The sequence below is a fragment of the Mercenaria mercenaria genome, chromosome 18 (assembly GCF_021730395.1).
Source record: "Mercenaria mercenaria strain notata chromosome 18, MADL_Memer_1, whole genome shotgun sequence".
In the NCBI taxonomy this organism is placed as follows: Eukaryota; Metazoa; Mollusca; class Bivalvia; order Venerida; family Veneridae; genus Mercenaria; species Mercenaria mercenaria.
The window spans coordinates 52,382,580-52,403,769 of record NC_069378.1 but is presented as its reverse complement, the minus strand read 5'-3'; the positions used below and the strand labels follow the sequence as shown (position 1 = coordinate 52,403,769).

At 35.4% G+C, this 21,190-nt stretch overlaps 1 protein-coding gene across 2 annotated transcripts in view; it reads left to right on the top strand.

Moving 5' to 3' along the window:
- The window catches only part of LOC123538225 (adhesion G protein-coupled receptor L3-like), a 59,787-nt gene that overhangs the window by 25,738 nt on the left and 12,859 nt on the right, over positions 1-21,190 (top strand). For both annotated transcript variants that reach the window (XM_053529945.1, XM_053529944.1), the window contains exons 6-17: positions 2,146-2,362; positions 7,484-7,621; positions 8,373-8,471; positions 8,823-8,914; positions 11,655-11,837; positions 13,495-13,566; positions 16,562-16,664; positions 17,663-17,785; positions 18,347-18,422; positions 19,192-19,297; positions 19,897-19,943; positions 20,496-20,625. In XM_053529945.1, coding sequence (XP_053385920.1) covers positions 2,146-2,362; positions 7,484-7,621; positions 8,373-8,471; positions 8,823-8,914; positions 11,655-11,837; positions 13,495-13,566; positions 16,562-16,664; positions 17,663-17,785; positions 18,347-18,422; positions 19,192-19,297; positions 19,897-19,943; positions 20,496-20,625 — 1,386 coding nt within the window. The remainder of the gene's footprint in view (positions 1-2,145; positions 2,363-7,483; positions 7,622-8,372; positions 8,472-8,822; positions 8,915-11,654; positions 11,838-13,494; positions 13,567-16,561; positions 16,665-17,662; positions 17,786-18,346; positions 18,423-19,191; positions 19,298-19,896; positions 19,944-20,495; positions 20,626-21,190) is intronic.

Sequence of the window (21,190 nt, the reverse complement as noted above, 5' to 3'; positions counted from 1 at the left end):
CCTAGGATCATGAAAGTTGATAGGGAGGTTGGTAATGACCAGCAGATGACCCCTATTGATTTTGAGGTCAGTACGTTAAAGGTCAAGGTCACAGTGACCCTGAACAGTAAAACGGTTTCCGGATGATAACTCAAGAACGCTTAGGCCTAGGATCATGAAAGTTAATAGGGAGATTGGTCATGACCAGCAGATGACCCCTATTGACTTGAGGTCAGTATGTCAAAGGTCAAAGTCACAGTGACCAGGAACAGTAAAATGGTTTCCAGGCAAAAACTCAAGAATGCTTAGGTTTAGTGTCAGGAAAATTGATAGTTAGGTTGGCCATGACCAGCAGATGACCTTATTGATTTTGAGGTCATTAGGTCAAAGGTCAAGGTCACATTGACCAGGAACAGTTAAACGGTTTCTGATCTTCTTGTCCAAAACCATAGGGCCTATGGCTTTGATATTTGGTATGTAGCAAAATCTATTGGTCCTCTACCAAGATTGTTCAGATTATTTCCCTGGGGTCAAATATGGCCCCACCCTGGGGGTCACATGGTTTATATAGACTTATAAACTTTAAAAAACCTCTTGTCCAAAACCACAGGGCCTAGGGCTTTGATATTTTGTATATGGCATCATCTAGTGGTCCTCTACTAAGATTGTTCAAATTATTCCCCTAGGGTCAAATATGGCTCCACCCTGGGGGTCACATGATGTCCATAGACTTATATAGGGAAAAACATTGAAAATCTTCTTGTCCAAACCACAAAGACTATGGCTTTGATATAGCATCATTTAGTGGTTCTCTATCAAGTTTGTTCAATTATCCCTCTAGGGTCAAACATGGCCCCACCCCAGGGGTCATATGGTTCGTATAGATTTATATAGGGAAAAACTTAGAATCTTCATGTCCATAACTTACTTCATTTAAATTTTGACCACATGTATAGTTTTGAGTGGCAAGATGAACCTTGACCTTGATTTTGACCTAGTGACCTACTTTCACATTTCTGTAGCTACAGCCTTCAAATTTGGACCACATGCATAGGTTTGTGTACCGAAAAAAACTTTGACCTTGTTATTGACCTAGTGACCTACTTTCACATTTTTGAAGATACAGGCTTCAAATTTGGACCACATGCATAGTTTTTTGTTCCAAAATAAAATTTGAATTTGATTTTGACCTGGTGACCTACTTTCACATTTCCCAAGCTACAGCCTTCAAATTTGAACCACAAGCATAGTTTTGTGTACTGAAATGAACTTTGATCTTGATTTTGCCCTAGTGACCTACTTTCATATTTCTCAAGCTACAGCCTTCAAATCTGAACCACATGCATAATTTTGAGTACTGAAATGAACTTTGATCTTGAGATTGACCTAGTGACCTACTTTCACATTTCTGAAGCTTCAGGCTTCAAATTTGGACCACATGCATATTTTTGTGTTCTGAATTGAAATTTAACATTGATTTTTACCAATTATCTACTTTCATATTTCTCAAGCTAACAGCCTCCAAATTTGAAGCACATGCATAGTTCTGTATACCATAATGAACTTTGACCTTAAAATTGATCTAGTGACCTGCTTTCACACTTCTCAAGCCACAGCTTTCAAATTTGGACCACATACACATTGTTTTGTACTGAAATGAAATTTGACCTTGATTTTGACCTTGAGCTAGTCTTGAAATTTGGAACATTCAAAAATGGCTCAGTGGATGGCGCCAAGATCACTCTGTAATCTCTTTTAGGTTAATAGGTTAAAGGTCAAGGTCAGATTAAACCAGAATGGTAGAACTTTTGTTTACAGTGAGCTTATAATTTTTGTTCATTTTGCTATTACTGAATGCATCAAGGGGGGCATTTCGTGTTCGACGAGCTCTTGTTTCATGTTAATCTTTAGACATTAGATCCTGTAACTTGTAAATTAGAATTAGATTAATCAATATAGTTTAAAAAGATGACCCCCGTAGTTGAATACTATATATTTAATTTCCAGAAGTATTTTAAGTGTGTCTTAAAACGTAATTTAACACCAAAACTTGTAAAGATCTATCTGAATTTCGGCTGGTATGTTCTTATCATTTTTGTTATAATATCAAAAAGCTGAAATTCAATTCTAAACAAGGTGTTCTGATGTTTGCAATTGTACTTGTAGGTTAAAGATAAGCCGGGACTTACTTCTGCAGCAATTGTAAGTCTCACTATCATTGATATTGCTGACGAAAATCCAGTATGCACAGAACAAACGGTCATGATCAAGACTCACGTCAAGAAAATAGGTGATTTAATTACCAGCCTTTATGGAATCTGTGATGTTGGAAATTACGTCAAAAGAGGATTATCATATTCTTTGCTACACGATAACTGCACTGGTAATTATAACAAATCTTAATACAAAATGTATGACAACTACATTTATTAATTTCAGTTTCTTTACTGTGTAGTCGTTGCGAAGTTTCTAATACTTACCATGTTTGTGAATTCGTTTGGATAATGATCATCAGTCTCAATGGAATTTATTTTATAAAAGATTGCTATTTCATGCCTACCTAACAAGGAAAGACAAAGGGAGGATATCCTGGTAAGATATTACATTTTCTTGCCTCCGTAGCAGAGAAAGATAAGTGTGTCTAGATATACGGTGTGTATGCATATCGGATCCCTCTCTGTGGTAAATGAGAAAACGGATCTCTCTATGTTCGTACGCAGGACCTTCTTTGTGGTAAACAATGAACTCCAAAGTCAGGGAGCTCGGAAAATCGAAATTCTTGTCCTGAGCGCAGGTTTTTGCATAAAAAACACATGGACCACGAGAAGACGTAGCTATATACCATTGCTTTTTTATCGTTACATTTGTTTTATCAGTTGACACAAGTCCAAACGAAGATGGAATGTAGACGGAGGGTACTGGCTCGGATGAACACCGTGCGATGTTTATGAAACTTGAATACGACTTTCCTTGGATATAGCAAGTAACTATACCTTAGATGTGAAGCCGTTGGTCCAATCTGATTTGTAAATACACTTAATTGGTTATTTTCATCATGTTTCCATAAAAACGCCCTACTTTCGATTTCGTTAATGCACGGAATCCCTCTCAGTCGGCGCAATTTTGCCTCATAGGATCCCTCTTGACTCTCTGCAGGCTGACACCCTCTCAGACACAATTAACTTTCTGTCGGCACCGGCGCCTTCAGTGTTAGAGTTATGAGAAAAAGCGGCACAATAATTATAGGTTGGGAAATATGCATGAGTTCTGCAGCGGTAATATTGCGCAACTTAAGAGCGCAATATTCTTCCGCTAAAGAACGAGTACATGCATATTTGCCGATGCAAAGATAATAACCTTTTTATTATATACGCATGCATGTACACGTATAAATATAATGTAACTATTATAAATTAGTTCAATCTAGCCTGAACAAGATTGACAATACTGTACTAAATAAAAGAATTAATGCCACGACACACATTAAATTACGTCGCGCACCCGATATGAAAGTGGGGCGTCAGTGTAAGGAAAAATATTGACGTTTCCGGTACATTTGTAACTCATAGTAGAATAGAAACGAGTACATGTATGTAATAATAATAATACAGACTTGTGTGCTCGGGCGAACGGGTGTTTGTTATGGTACAGATGTGTCGCTTAAATGCTCCCTTTTCAGACTAGCTATGCATGAATAGTCCCTCTTTGTATCAAATCAAATTATACATATTCTAGTTTAAAAGTGAGTTGAGTATCACTAAGGTATAGGTAAATTTGATAATAAAATTTGTCTATGCATTATGTTAAATTGCAAATTTATTTTCAATTTAAAAGCATATTAAGGGAAGTAAAAACACCAAGATTTATTTCCCTTAGAAAATATTGTGGTCGTCTCAAAATTCGAACATAGAAGTTGATGTGCCGAAAGAAAATTTTGTTAAAGAGTGTTCCCGTGCCGGGTGCAGAGAGTCAAGTGGGATCCTGTGAGGCAAAATTGCACCGGCTGAGAGGAACCTCGTGCATTAACGAAATCGAAAGAAGGGCATTTTTAATGAAATATGATGAAAATAGCCACACAAAGTGTATTTACAAATAAGATGAGTCCAACGGCTTCACATCTAAGGTACTAGTTACTTGCTATATTCAAGGGAAGTCGTATTTAAGTTTCATAAACACCGCACGATGTTCATCCGAGCCAGTACCATCCGTCTACATTCCATCTTCGTTTAGACTTGTGTCAACTGATAAAACAAATGTAACGATAAAAAAGCAATGGTATGTAGCTACGTCTTCCCATGGTTCATATGTTTTTGTACAAAAACCTGTGCTCAGGCCGAACATTTCGATTTTCCGAACTCCCTGACTTTTGAGTTCATTGTTTACCACAAAAAAGGTCCTGTGCGCGAACATAGAGAGATCCGTTTTCTCATTTACTACATAGAGGGATCCGATATGTATAAACATCATGAGATAGGATAATTACGGTGGCACAGAGGTGACATCCGCGACACTTTATTTATATTGTGGCCACAACTTAGTAAATTGTGGCCACAACTTAGTAAATCGTGGCCTCAATTTAGTAACTTGTGGCCACAACTTAGTAATTGTGGCCACAACTTATTACATTGTGGCCACAACTGTGTAAATCGTGGCCTCAATTTAGTAACTTGTGGCCACAACTTAGTAAATCGTGGCCACAATTTAGTAACTTGTGGCCACAACTTATTAAATTGTGGCCACAATTTAGTAAATCGTGGCCTCAATTTAATAAATTGTGGCCACAATTTGATAAGTTGTGGCCACAATATAATAACTCGTGACCACGACTTATATCAGCCAATCGAAACTGTAAAATGATGGATAGACAAACGGACAGATGAATAGATTGGATGATACCTACGTACGTACCTACTTATTTATTTGTCAGCACTTCCGGTCGTCTATCTATCTTCCATTCCTGTCTTACCCTATGCAGTGACGTAGACATTTTATGCATCCATTTCGCATGGTTGCTGATTTCTGCCATTTTGCGTTATCTCCCTGCGACCCTTTTTGAGCGAAAACACGAGATTTAACGATTTAAATGCGGGGACGCAGGCTGAAAACTCTCTATTGAGTGGGGAAGCGGAGCGAAAGCACGATAATTACCGGGGCCACGGGGTGAGAATTAGTAGCTGGTATGTCAGGGATGGGGAGCGAAAACACGATAATTAGCGCTGCTTAAACATAGTATTTCCGAACCGCGCCCAGACATCCAGTTACCATATTTCACCCCGCGATCTTGTTAAACATCATGTTTCTGCTCCTTGCCCCCACTAAATAGCGAGTTATCACGCCGGACACCCACCATTTTAACTTATAAATTTCACGTGTTTTCGCTGTGCGCGGTCTCCAGGCGAAAACTCGTTATTAAACGTTTAAGTAGTGCTAATTATCGTATTTTTGCACCGCGCCCCAGACATACCAGTTACTAAATCGCCCTTGTGGGGTTTCGGCCTGCGTTCTCGACATTTTAACTTGCTAATTCTCGTGTTTTCGCTCGACGGGCCCGCGGGCTGAAAATATAATTTAATTGGGCTAAAACGCGAATTGGCAGAATTTAGCATCCTTACAAAATGGACGTGAATAAAAGTGTCTACGCCCCTGCAACGGGTTAGACAGGAATGGAAGATAGACGGACGGACAGAAAGACAAATAAATAGGTAGATATTTAGGTACCATCCAATCCATCCGTCCGTCAATCCATCCGTCCAACGGTCTGTCACTCCGTCGATCCATCCATATATCTACCTTTATTCCTGTTTAACATTAGCTGGTACGTAGACACTTTTGTGCGCTCCTATTTTGCACTCCTATACAGCAGCGAAGAAAAAACATTCGTTTCGATTGGCTAATTCTGTCATTCCGCGTTTTTGCCCTATTAAATTATATTTTCGTCTCGCGGCCACGTCGAGAGAAAACACGAGAATAAACAAGTTCAAATGTCGAGAAAGCAGGTCAATAACCCGCCAGGGAGATTTAGTAACTGGTATGTCTGGGGCGCGGGGCGAAAACACGATAATTAGCGCTGCTTAAACTTTTAATAGCGATTTATCGCCTGGTGACCCCGCCGGGCGAAAACACTTGAAATTTACAACTAATAATGGCAGGGGTTCGGGGTGATAACTCGCTTTATAGCGGGGGCGAGGAGCGCGGAAACATGATATTTATCAAGATCGCGGGCAGAGATTTAGTAACTGGAATGTCGGGGCGCGGTTCGAGAACGCTATGTTTAAGCAGCGCTAATCATCGTGTTTTCGCTCCCCATCCCCGGCATACCAGTTACTTATTCTCACCCAGCGACCCCTGTAATTATCGTGTTTTCGCTCCGCGTCCCTGCTAAAATAAAGTTTTCAACCTGCGTCCCGCATTTTAACTTGTTAAATCTCGTGTTTTCGCTCGTCAGGTTTGCGGGGAGATAACGCAAAATGGCAGTAATCAGAAACCATACGAAATGAACGCACAAAAATGTCTACGTCACTGCAAAGTGTGATACAGGAAGAGAAGATAGACGGACGGAATACAAACAAATAAATTAGTAGGTAGGTACGTAGGTACCATCCAATCTATTCATCCGTCCGTCCGTCTATCCATCTTTTTATCGTTTCGATTGGCTAATAAGTCGTGGTCACTAAGTTGTGGCCACAATTTAATAAGTTGAGGCCACAATTTACTAACTTGTGGCCACAATTTACTAAGTTGAGGCCACGATTACTAAGTTGTGGCCACAATTTAGTAACTTGTGGCCACAATTTAGTAACTTGTGGCCACGATTTACTAAGTTGTGGCCATAATTTAAATACAGTGTTGCGGATGTCACCTCTGTGCCACCGTAGATAATACCTAGCTACGCGTGCGCATACTGATGTCATCCTTTAGCGTCATATGTTTACATCATATTGTCTTACACAGGCAGTCACATGATATTCGCAATCGTTTTTCTAGGGAAAGGACAAGTACAGTTGCGGATTGTAACGTCATTATTACGATATAAATTCAATGTGGATCTCTTTATGTACATTATTCTTAAAAAAATGCAATGGTTGGCAAAGAAATGATCTTACATGTCTGCTTGTCACAGAAAGGTGTTTTCCCAAGACTCGGGAAAGCACGGAAAACTAGTACTCGAATTTTCACTCCATGATGTCTCTCGGGTTGGGATAATCCTGACCTACATAAGCAGACATATACAATTCTTTCAATATTTATCCTTGAAGCAACATGTATAGATGTTTAACTCATTTTATACATGTATATTCTTCTGCAATTTAAATTATGATCTTTTATTAACTTAAAGGAGAATTAAGCCCCAAAAGTTAAAAAGTTTTTATTTGTTTGTAGAATACAAAGTAGAAACAAAATGCTATAGTTTTAAGTATTTATTGGCAAATATGTTAGATCATCGGTAAATATCCTTTATTTTCTTCTTTCTTCGTGAATTAATTCATTTATTCGATTGTTCCAGCATTTAGTGTGGTCCCAGATGGATTTGTTACGGTGCGAAACAAAATTCCGGATAATACACGGTTTTGTCTGCTCACTGTGGAAGCAGCAGACGGAGCTGTTCCAACATTGACGGCAAACTTTACCATTGGTATTATTTGTAAGTACAGGACACATTGTGTCAAAGATTATGTCAAAGGCGCATGTATCGTACTATATAGATATTTGTAAGTATATGTATCAGTATTTAATTTATAGGTTATTGTTTAACGATTTTTACGAATGTCCTATGGATAACTATATAATCTATTTTCAGGATTGAGCTTTTTATTCGACTGAAATTAAGATTTCAGCATCCTTACTAAAGATAATACCACCTTAATTTTTCAAAGCTCATAATTTGATTTCCAAGTTCTCCAAATTATCAAACCTGTATTATGTGCAAGATGTTTTATTGATAAAAGAACTTGTTGATATACTTGTTATACAACTCTTGGTAAAGGTTAGTTTTTAGTAGGAACTTGCCATGTATCAGTATTGCATCTTTCTATAAGTTTACCGTCCAAGAGAAGCCACCCTTGAAGAAAAGAAAAGAAAAATTAAGATGATTTATTTGCAATACCCAAGACAAAAAAAAAAAAGATGAATTAATATATGTTTTTGAAGTATCTTTGCACAACTGATACGGTTGTATATGTGAGCTTATTTACCGTGAAATGAATATAACAGGGAATTATCTTTCCGTGTAAAGTATTTTTCTCCAGTTATCTGCCGGTGCTATGGTATATTATAGGATGAATTAGCACTGGTATTACTATTTTGAAATCTATCCATAATATAGATGTAATAAAACCGAATATTGTTTTTCGATGGTGACGATAAGAAAACCTGTTATGAATGTTTCTTTTCAGTACGCTTTTGTCCAAGTGACACTGACTACAGAAATATAAAATGGGAGGTCGGAATGCCAAGGAATTACACAGTCCACCGATGTCCCCCTGGGTCTAATGGTAATTCTAGATCACCAATGTGACTGCTTTGTCATTTTGCTTAATATTTAGATAAAAAAAAACAAAACGTAACGCTATATACAATGACAGTATACAATCACTTTTGTTTTGTTTTGTTATACGTACATTTCTTTTCATTTCATGGAGAGATATATAGTAATTTGCGAGTGTCATACACTTCTGTATAAATATGCATTACCAAATACCGAGTTAGAATAACGTGTAAATCAATCAGACTGAAATATCTTGATACTTATCGATCAAGTATTTACGTTATATTTACTGACAGATCTCTGCTCAATTGACACATTATCTTAAACTATTACTACAATAACAGTATAATCTTCACAGGAAGAGTAACAAGATACTGTAATGAAAATGAAGAATACCAGGACCCAGTGTATAACTGCACAAGTTCAGTAATAGCTGATATTCACAAGAAGGTACTGTACATTATCTCGGTACATTTATCATATTTATATCTTATTACGTACTCGTTTCTATTCCCCGTTCAGTTACACTGGTACCGGAAACGTCAATATTTTTCCATTCATTGACACCTGAATTTCATATCGGGTGCGTGACGTAATTCAGTGTGTGTTGTTGCACTATTTTTTTCTATTTAGTTCAGTATTGTCGATTCTATTCAGGCTATTGGACATATTTATGATATTTACATAATATTTATACGTGTAGATGCGTATGTAATAAAAAGGTTATTATCTTTGCATCGGGAAATATGCACTCTTTCTTCAGCGGAAGAATATTGCGCTCCTAAAGTCGCGCAATATTTCCACTGAAGAACGAGTGCATATTTCCCGATACAAAGCTAGTAACCTATAAATATTCATCATATCTATCATATGTATTATATTTATCAAGTATATCATGAAATCATAGAATCCAGTCATTTTCAGAAGAGAAAGGTCTACCTGTGAAACTGTTATTCCAGATGATCGTTTAGTGTGATTACATATAGATGTATAAGATCTTCTGAATTACATAGTTCCGTATCCTCCATTTTGCCCTTTTTAAAAGCGCAATAAACGTGTGATAAAATCTCACATTTATAAATGTAAACGATCGGGAAATAAACAAGAGCTGTCCGTAAGACAGCGCGCTCCACTATTCGGCGATTTGACAATAAAATTAATTTACATCTCAATTTAAAAAAAATAATTATAAAAGCGGCATAATTTGGTCAGAAATACAAATCAGAGTTATAGGGATTGTTACCACACATGCAAGTGATGATGATAAAGATACATTTTAGGTTTTAAGTCATTATCTTATATTGTACTAAAGTAATATCCAGAAAGCGAAGATTGCCAAAAACTTTAAAGTATGAAAGGGGCATAATTCTGTCAAAAAATACAGTTAGAGTTATGGGGATTGTAACCACACATGCAGATAATGATTATAAAGAATTTGATTTTTAATTTCAAGTCATTATCTTTTAAAGTACTAAAGATATGTCTATAAACGAAACTTTCGAAAATATTTAACATGAAAATAATTCCAAGTATAACAACTTGGTGACCTTGACCTTGGGTATAATGAACCCAGTCCCTGCACATACTTTGTTTGTGTGCTGGACAATGTTTTTGTAAAGTTACAGTAAGATATAAGCAATAATAACAAAGATATGACAGAAAACAAAAGTTAACCTTAAGAATAACCTAAGTATAACACCTTGGTTACCTTGACCTTGGATATAATGGGTCCAGCCCCTGCACATACTTTGTATGCTGGACAGTGTTTATGTGAAGTTACAGTTAGATATAAGCAATAGTAACAAAATGACAGAGAAACAAACGTTTCCGAAAAACTTTAACCAAGAAAGTGATACGCCGACGCTGGAGCGAGTAGAACAGCACCCCTGTTCTCCGAATAGTGGAGCCAAAACACAATCATATGTCTGTTTTCAGTTATTTGTGTACTGTAGTACTTTTTCCTAGCTGTACATTAATAATCATCTATCTAATAAGCACACTGATATTTGCAATGACCACAAAGTAACTGTATTCTTTTGTATTTCTATGATGGTATGATTTTCACGAAAACAATGAGAAATACAAATATTTACTTACAAATTGATAGTGACTTATATAAGGCCAAGACAATGTGTTTAATGTCTAAACATTTTATATAATGAATGAAGCAGTATACACAGTAGTTCATGTATTGAGCTGGTTTTAAATCCAATTTTGTTTTTACAGAGTAAGGTAGTTAGTTATCTATGTTTTTAAAACGATACAGAAAGAGATATATTGAATAAGTTTGCAGATGAAGCTGTGAAAACACATTAATTCAGGAAGGGCCTAAATTCTCCATCTGTCATCTTGCAATATTGCTGTATTATACCAGTATTATCAGAATGATTTTCACGAAGTTCTTGTAGGACAGAAAAGTAGGTCACTAGGTTGTGGTGGTCTTTAAATAGAATAGGAAGACTCCATGTGTACTTTAGGGCATTATCCTAAGCAACGGAGAGAACCTAAGCAGATGGCTGAAGACTCTAGTAAGGTTTTGAACCGATATATATTGAAATAAATACCGCCTAGACCTGATAGAATCACTTTGTTTATAAAGGCTAGCTAATGAAAGATTATTTTTTTTGTATTATAGAACTGTGACGTAAATCTGGACGGCGCACCTTTTAAACCCCTGTTTAATATTACTAATGTTATATGAGCGTAACAGTATTTATGACAGCTCTCTAGTAATTGGACACACACGCACGCACGCACACACGCATGCACACGCTCGCTCGCTCTTGACGGTTGTAAGTGCATATGATGACGTCATATCATACAGGGAATGCCACGTACCAAAAACACAGCCTCCTCAAAAAGAAACCCACAGCACGCAGACGTGCACACCACAAACACACACAGACACACACATACACGCGCACAAGAGGACAAAACGAACAAACAAAGGAACACAGTGGGACACCGCCTTAGAACGGTCAGTGGCAAAAACACCACTGGCGAGCTTAAACCGGTTTATGGTGCGCACCCAACCTCACTCTTACCCCCACCATGTTCCAAAGACACGGGACAGTGTCAATAAAAGTAATCCCCTCCAGGTGAATCTCTAACACACGTAATAGAAACAAAGACATATTAGATATGTTTTTTTTATCACACATCTTTAAGAATTTGACTTTCATACTTCCAGTTAAAGCGGGATGGTGACAGTGCCAATGTAATTGAAGTGTTAGATACTCTGGCAGCTGCTACATCGGAATCAAGTAGGAATGATACACTTTTGATTGGAGACATGAATACTATCAATTCTACACTGTCAATTATAACAGACCTAATCACAGTCAACACTACAAATGTTGATCATGTGACATACGTAAGTTGGTTGTCATTTAAAAATATCTATGTAATTTTATGGAACTAAGAGGGGACAAATATGCATTTTTGTAGCCACAAGACATCAGTTCCGTGGGAAAAAGATAGTAATTCGGGCTTTAAATGACCCGACAACGAGCTCGTTTCCACGCGTTTTTTACTGTTTGGACCAGATGATTTTTAAAGGAACACTATAAGCAGTTCTAAATGTAAGTTTCTAAATACGAAATTGCTTGTTTAGTATAATGGACATGTTTCATGATGTTGTTTAACGTCTTCTGTGTCCGGCGATTTGTCCTTAATGCGAATAATGCATTAAGGACACGTCACGGCTGAGATAGTTTAGCATTATTACAATACACAGTCGGTATTGAAATTGTGTTTCCATTACATGTGCTCATAAGATTAATCCTCAATTATATCTATGTGAAAATAAGGGATGTGTTTTGTATGATTGCAAGACTGTGAGTTGCTCTAATTACTGACAAATGACTAAAACAATAGGAATTCGTACGAGAGATGGATAGACAAAACGAAAGTGAGGAAACAATATAATATACATATGAATGCCTTTTGTTTTAGTTTATTATAAAGTCTTATTATAGGTACCAAATCTCAATATTAAGATATAAGAATTGTTCCTTTCTGGTAGACAAAGGATACTATTTGGTTGAATCATAATATGACGGTTTTTGAAAAGAACTGAATATATATGTTTTTTTTTGTTATTCAGCGGAAATTCAAAAAGTGACATAACCTTAATGAAAATAATATGCCAGTTTTCGTTCTCTCAGATTTTTGAAAGTTTGGAAACACAATTTAACTTGCTTGTTTGAAATGTATTTATTTAAAAGGTACTGCAGGTAGTTGTAAATTACTTTATCGATGTCTAGTAAATTGTCCCAAACAACGTAACAAGTGTTACATAAAGGTCCTATTACTGAATACCAAATTTTGTATACCTGCAAGTACATAATTTGCGTAGTATTTGATACTTATGTGTTTTTCTTTTTCTTTTTTTGTAATTTCGTTTTAACCACAGGATAACAATGAATAAAGATAACAAACATTTTAATGTAATATTTTTTTCATTAATAGATACAGTATTATTATGGATTTATCGGCTTTTCAAAGCTTCGTCAAGAAATGCCCATTTTCATATAACTTACAGAAAATGATTGACTCGATAATATTATGCGTATGATAATTTCGATTTTTATTACAAAGCGATGTGACTACAAAAAACAGTTCTCAGTTTTTAGAAATATTTGTCGCCGAGCAAAATGGCACTATTTATATTAGGGACGTCAGTGCATTTAGACATATTCAACTCGCTGAGCTGTAATGCCATGAATTATCTCTACGAAGAATTTATATTTGCTGAGAATTTATATATATAGGATTTTGTCTTTCCGTCCACCAATTTAGAATAAAATATGACAGGGTTGTTAATAAAGATATAGGATTGAAAGTATACATCTAAAATACATTAACATATTTTGCAAGGAAATCAATTACTGGTTCAAGTTTTTAATAAATGGACTGTTGTTAAATTGAAGAACAATTATTTAATATTTTATGTGATTTACATTTCTTTTGTCTGCTATATAGAAAACATTTAATATAAATTCTCAGATACGTAGCATCGTATGTTTCAGTCCTTCATGGAAACAGCCAACAATATCCTGGAACTTAAAACAACGCCTACATGGAAAGTAATGATAAATCAGGTACATATGATACACATGTAAACACACTATTATTGTTTGGTCAGTCAAACCGGTAATGGACTCATTCATGAACATTCATAATATTTTGAATGAGTCAAATAAAGAGTTAAGTGTAACCGTATTTTGGTAGGGACCTTGAATAATTTCAATTTATAAGCTAAAACAAAAAAATGACGACAGGAAATAAGTCCTGCGTAGATTTCAGACCTATAGATATAATACTAAAAGTATTGATAGTTAATGCCAACAGAATATTTGGGAAGTTTATTTGGATACAGCCAGAAAAAGGAGTCAAAACTACAATGTTAAACGTGTATTACTAATAAAAATTGCTGAAGTTTGTAATGGAAAATGCTCTGTCTAGAATGATTTTTTCGCTATAGACTTCATCACTAAACCTTTCGCTAGAGACTTCATCACTAAACCGTTCGTTTTAAGTCCAATGCGTTTTGCATGATGTATACTAATCAATATTTTATGGGATAATTATAGAGAAATTGTGGAAAAATCTGTGTCCGAAATGGAGAAACAAAACAGTAGGTTAAAGGTTTTTGTTAATACATGTCCAGGTAAGCGCTCTTATATCTTAAGTTTTTTTTTTCTGTCTTGCATTTTAGATAAGAATAAATTTAATGTGAATACTAAAGTTACTAGTTCCGAGCCCGAACGTTAACGTTGCTACTTGCCGTTTGTAAACAACTAAAACTCATAACTCGTGATTATCAGTGGTTCAGTATTTCTTTCGATTAAATTCATTCTCTACAGAGACCTATGTACAATGGAATATTGTTCATGATTGTCAGTACTATAAATGGAATGGGACATTGAACTGTGAAACACAGATTCATATCAAGGAGTTCTTTAATTTTCAAAACGTTATTGAATGTTATTTTCTAGGGAGTCGTCAGTGATTCTCTCCTGGTTGCTTTAGAACCTCCTATACCTACGATTAAATGTTTTCTTCATGGCATTGCACATCCGTTAAATCTTATGAAACGTAGTATTTGTTTCTTCTCTATATTTTTGTTAAAAAGTGTTATCGCTCATCTCCTTTAAACACTAATATACAGGACAAACACTATATATTTCTGCCGAGCATTTTATTAATGCCGCATTCATAATTTGACCTTATTTGTTTATTACTTACATTTAACGTAAATGATTACCTACTTCAAGAAAAGGTAGCCTTAAAATTGGTAAGTGACTAGTAATGTTTTAGCGAATACAAAACAGGAAAAAAGAATTTAATCTCATGACATCACATGACGTAGACTTTGGGACTAGCATTTACTTATTATTTGTCCAAAGAGAATATGATATCAACTAAAATTTTCCTGTATCTACATACGAGGGTCATTCAATATATAATGCGAACAATCACATAAATTCTTAATTACAATATTAATTGTTCAAACCTTCATAATCCTTTAAAGTAACTTTCCTTGTGGTCAATGGCCGACTTCCAACTTTTCGGCAGATCTTCTATTCGCGTTGCTAGGTAACTACGCGCATACACCCTAACCTACTCGGCCACGGCAGTTTCAATGTCATTTAAGTCAGCAAATTGAATTTCCCTCATATTTCTTTTAGCCTTGGGAACAAGTCGTAGTCACAGGGGCTAATGTCAGGTGAGAATGGTGGATGATCAAGCGTTTCCCACACATAATCCGCAGTCTGTGACGTTACGCTCTGAGAGGTGTGTGGGGTTGCGTTGTCATGAAGTATGATTGGTCCGGCTTTTAAAAGTTCTTTACGCATTGCTGGTCTCAAGCATGTTTTAATATACTCCATGTAGTATGCACTGTTGACAGTTTGACCGACCGGAACCTTGTGACTTGTCAGAACTCCACGAATATTATACGCGAATATCATCAGTTGCTTGATTTTCCCTTGAACCCGATGAAACTGTGCTGGCCTGGGAGCGTTCGGAGTATGCCACACTGCTGATTGTCGTCTCATTTCCGGCTCGTAAGATCTTATCCACGTCTATCTATTGCTACAATTTTGAATAGAAAGTTCCGTCCTTCTACATTAAACGCGAAAGCAATTTGTAGCGATTGCTAAGCGACGTTCTGCCTGTTCTGACGTCAGACGATGGGGCACATACCGCGCGGAAACCTTGCGCATTTTTAACCTAATCCGTAAAATCAAATGAACAGAGCCAACACTAATGTCCATCTCTTCACATTTAAGTCTTCTGTCTGTTTTTAATAGTTCTCTCACTTTTTTATATTGTATGTGTCAGTTGCACTGATATTCCGTCCAGCACGCTGGTGGTTTTTCCCTGTAATACTGCCGTTCATAAATTCATTTACCTATCTCGCTACTTGAGAATATGAAAGAGAGCATTCGTCGCAAGCTTCTTGTTTCGGTGGCACTCGATTTTTATGTAACTACGCTGGTCTTATGACGTTACCGCGTCCATTTTGTTTTAAGTGACGTAAATGAAAGGTGCGCGCTGATGACGTCATCGACGTTAACGTGCTTAATTTTCCCGGAAAAAAGAAAGTGACGTAAGTGATTATTAGGCCAAGTTTCGTTAAATTATCAAGACTGGTTTCAGAGATAATCGCATGATATATTGAATGACCCTCGTAGTATAGTTATATAACAGTTTCATCCATTTTATTGGTAAGTGAAGAAATGAGAGCACTTCTCCGGATATGTATTGATCACCCCTCGCACGCTAGGGAAAGGTGTGTTTGAATTCAAATGAGTCATACGTTTTTGTTATATTAATCGTTAGATCATTTTATTCCAGATAGTAATTTTAACTTATTTGTCTCCGTTATAACGTGTTCAAGAAAATAATTGATGTTGCATTTGAAGTATGCATTTGTGAGACCTTATAGAGTAGACGAAACGGAAACATAAGTTGATTAGACTTTCAAGTTTGATAAATCCAAAATTAAATGCACCGATAACATATACTCAGTAGATTTGTTTATATTGATACAGTTTCAGTTTGTGATTTAAGTTATTTTTATACTTATAGACAGGTTCTGGAGCAGAAACTGTTCTTGAAAATATTGATCGTTTTGTGGAGAAAATTGTGAGCACAAGGAATACAACTATCGCCGTCCCAAAGTCTAACTTATGTAGGTTAAACACTCTGCTACTTATATTTCATATCTTACATGTTAGAGTACAGGTAGTTGATGAATATTGTTTTATATGTCTTTTCCGCATCATTTTTTTAAAAATTCCTTTTATAAATATTTGATGAAAATATCACTAAGAAATAAACTGGTGGTTATCAGATATGATTATATCAAAACTAGTTTATTTTTAAAGTTTTAAATACTAAATCATTTTCTTTTAATTGGGTTTTTCAGTTTCAATTTTTGCGATTTTCATGTTTGATTCTCTGAATTAAGTCTTAAACAAACATGTTATTATACAGATAATAATAGAAAGATATCTTGTGATTATATTTCCATGAGCGAAACTTAAACAAGAGTATTTTGAGTGACAAAAGTCCTGTTTGAACATATAATATTAAATATGTCATCAAATATATTTTGATTTAAAAGGCAGCCGTAGTGGCCGAGTATTTTAGGTCGCTTACTTCGAATTACTTACCTCTCCCCGCCCGCTGTGGGTTTGAAACATCGCTTGGGTGTATAATTATTTCATGTGAGGAAGCCTTCAACCTGGCTGACAAAAGATCGTTGGTTCTACCCAGGCGGCCTCTCGTGTCTGACATAAAATTCTAAGATTTTCCTCCACAATCAGAAGCTGAAATATCACCATATGACCTTTAATTATGTCAGAATGACGTTTAACTCACAACAAAAGAGAACATACTATTAACATAAGTTACAACACTATAAACGTAAGATGACAAAGTCTATTTTATATCCTTCAGTTTTGAGTTGCATTCGTCAAATTTGTATGTATGTTTCCAATAAAGTATTTTGCAACTGAAACATTATATTGTTTTGCAATGGACCCGACTATAAGTCACGAGATTATTTCGGAGGAAAGAAATGATCAGAATTGAACATCTGTAGAACTGATTTTAGGAATACTTGTTGGTTGCATTATAATTATACATTCGAATAAAATAGTAATGTGTTCATGTAAACCACTGCAGATTTGAAGATTGGCTCCATTAAAGCTTGTGAGAAAGCTATCAGCTTCCCTGACCGCGGCTCTGATAGTGTTTCAGAATGGGCACAGACAACACAGGATCAGATAGTAATTGGTTGTGGTGATGGTATGTTTCTAACACAATGTATCAATTATGGCCTCTACTAATTATCCAAAAACATGCCTTAGGACATATTTATCTAGAATTTATCAATTGTCAATGGTCTGTCTGAACTATCTAACATTTTATAGACAAAGTCGACAGTATATTATATGCAGCTTGACTTTATCAATGTTTGATGACTAATTCCGAATTACCAAATACCCTTTTAGGAAGATATCGCCTGTATTTTTATTTAACTTGAAACCTGATTAAGGACAGTAGCGAAGTTGCGACTGTATGCTTTATTTAGCATGAATTTATCAATGTTTGTTGGCATTTACGAGCTTAATGATAGTAGTGTCCGTGTATTTGATTGAGCTTGAATTTTTGATGGCCACGGACTTGCCAAAACTTTTGAGCATCCGCTGTTGGAAAGTAGTGATAACTCGTTTTATTTAATTTTATTTTATTAAACTTTAATGGGAACTTCCGTACTTTTTCTTTATGAAAACAATATCAATCGTAAAAGTGGGATATTAGTTGTTCAATTTGGTTATCTTTATGAAGTTTCCTTTTTGTTACTAGAGACGGTCAAATCTTATAGTGGTGTTATGTATAGAAATTTATCGCAGATTATCCCCTCAACAACCATTGACAACAGGTATGTATATGTTGATATAAGTTTAAACCAAATTCTTAAAAAATATCAATTTAAGTTTCAATCTTGTTTGTTACTTTAATATTACATGCACAGAAAATGTTCTGGTCTTCTGATATTGAGGTAGAACGAATAATAGTTGTGTCACTTTGGTCGAGTATGAATTATTCAAGCCTGATAAATGGGTAGAGACTGTGATCAGTGTCTGAGGCTTTGTTGTTCCTTTCATTTGCATCGTTCATTCATGTTTTTCTTTGCAAGGACGCAATCGTCACATCAGAATAGCATATGTCAGTTTATACGCATGCCGTCCGTTGGAAACCTCCGTGAAAATGAATGAAATCATGTATAACGATCATATCTTACATTAGAAATAGCTTTTGTAAACTAATAAGTGCCTATTGTTTTATAATGTTGTTGTCAACAGTATTCACAAAAGTTGTCATGCAATGAATGTATATAAAGTTTCGTGGTCGGAAACACATTTGAACGTAAATATATGAATATAAATTACGCCACTGTGTTACGGTGTCATCCTTCAATAAAAGTATTTTACAGTCAATATATTTGTATCTACCGCAAGTGAACAATAGTATCGAGGTAGTAACCTCTTTAAAGTATAATTGAACATAATTCATTTATTTCATGATTATATATACATTGTATTTACGAACGAACTAGTGTTTTACAGAATATGGATTAGTTTTGTATGTAGAAAACGGTATCATTTTGCATGATTATTCCGTTTGCGTTTGTGTTTGTGGTTATACAGATCTACAGGCGTACAACTGAATGCACCAGTTATGTCATTTACATACTTTCCAAGTATTAAAAGACAACTTGACAGTCCAGTGGAAATTACATTTCAGTTATATAACGTAAGTAACACATTGACAGTCTAGTGGAAGTAACTTTTCAGTTGTACAATGTAAGTAACGTTTAGTTTTAAAAACTGGCACCATTTGAAAGTGGAACATTTTACGTCAAACACATGTTGTCAGTATTCTATTTTTTTTTATTTAAAAAATATTCAAAGGTCTTCTAGAAAAGAGCGTCGTACTATCTCAATAGTTTATCCTTTTTCCTATCAGAGATATTTCCTCTTTGCATAAAGTAGAAATTTCTATATGTATGTACGCAAAACACCATACTGATAAAATATTTACGCATTTTACATAAAGCAAGCTTGCCGTTCAACAGTCAAAACTATTGCCCGAGGTCTGACGGGCCGAGGGCCGGTAATTTGACTATTGACCGGCAAGCCGTTCATTAGTTGCTTTATTACATGACATCACAGCTTTATTTTGTTATTGCTTGCGATAATAGTCTAGTAGATATGTGTTGATTATAGGTCATATAACACAAACTATTCCTAAGTGAAACACATAAGTAATCATGTACTAATTTCGGTTAAGTATACTTATACTTTATCAAATTGATATAATGCTGTAGTATATTTCATATTTATTTGTTTTAGAATCATTGGGAACATGCTAGATGTTCCTTCTGGGAGGAAACTAATGGGTAATTTTGTCTCTTATTCAATGTTAAGTAGAGATGTATATACATGTATATGTAAAGGAAATTGAAGCGTCTGCCCACTAATAGAAGGCATAAGTATATACCATTTAGTTTGAATAAATTCGTTATTTCTAAAATATGTGTTACAATTTAAATGTGATCAATATTAATTCAATTCCATACAACAGTTATAGATAGATCACTGAATGAATATATGTTAAGGACATATTTATTCTGGCTTTAATATTTCGTCTTCAGTTAGCAAACATGTCTCAAGGAGAGAGATTTACAAAAGTCTTTGAAATTACTTCCTGACCTTGTCCATATACTTTATTGTTGTAATGGATATGTGTGTACATATATAAATATTGAAATAAATATTGTGCAATGCTTAAGATCTAACTGAGAAAAACTATAGACGCAGTCATGAACTAGCTAGGTTCATTGTTATTTTTTGCTATAACCATTTCGATTTCTGGTAATAAACACGAAGTAGCATACAGTTAGGTAACCATATTACTAAGAATGCATTTGTTTTTTTTCTTTTATAAACAGTTCGCAAGGCTTTTGGTCTGAAGAAGGTTGTCAGCAAAAAGAAGACGATCAGAATAAAGGCACGGTGGTTTGTGTATGTGAGCACCTTACAAACTTTGCTGTGCTTATGAGTCCATCGTCACCGTCAAAGGTATGCGTATGTGCATTTAAAGATTTAAGTAACGGACCAGGGCAGTTTGTGGAATTTCCCCGATCTACGTGGTTTCCAAGTGAAGAAGGGAGACTATGAGTAACATGCAAACTACAGAGGAATTACATTATTACCTATCCTGTTTTAATGTTTTCTATCGCACTAAATACACGTATTTATCGAACGGTTGAATATTATAATGTATACTTTTGTATGCATATTATAGAAATACCGTCAATATGACCTCGGATAGAAACAACATGTACTGAGGGATTAGAGAGAAATAGTTCTTAGTTCTGCTTTCCCTTTGTGCACTTAGGACACTTTTGGTTTTACCCTTGATACTGGTTCTAGTTTTCATAGTATGATTAGTAATCCTTTAAAATAGTTACCAGTATTTCATGTAGGTCTGATACTACTACAAGCAATATTTAGTACGAGAATGTTGCCATAACTGTTTAATGTGTTACTTTTATCAAGAATTTGAGAATTGACGTTTTCAAAGGATAATGTAACATAAAATAATGTATTTATGTGGCGAATGTGTAATATTTAATAGGAATAA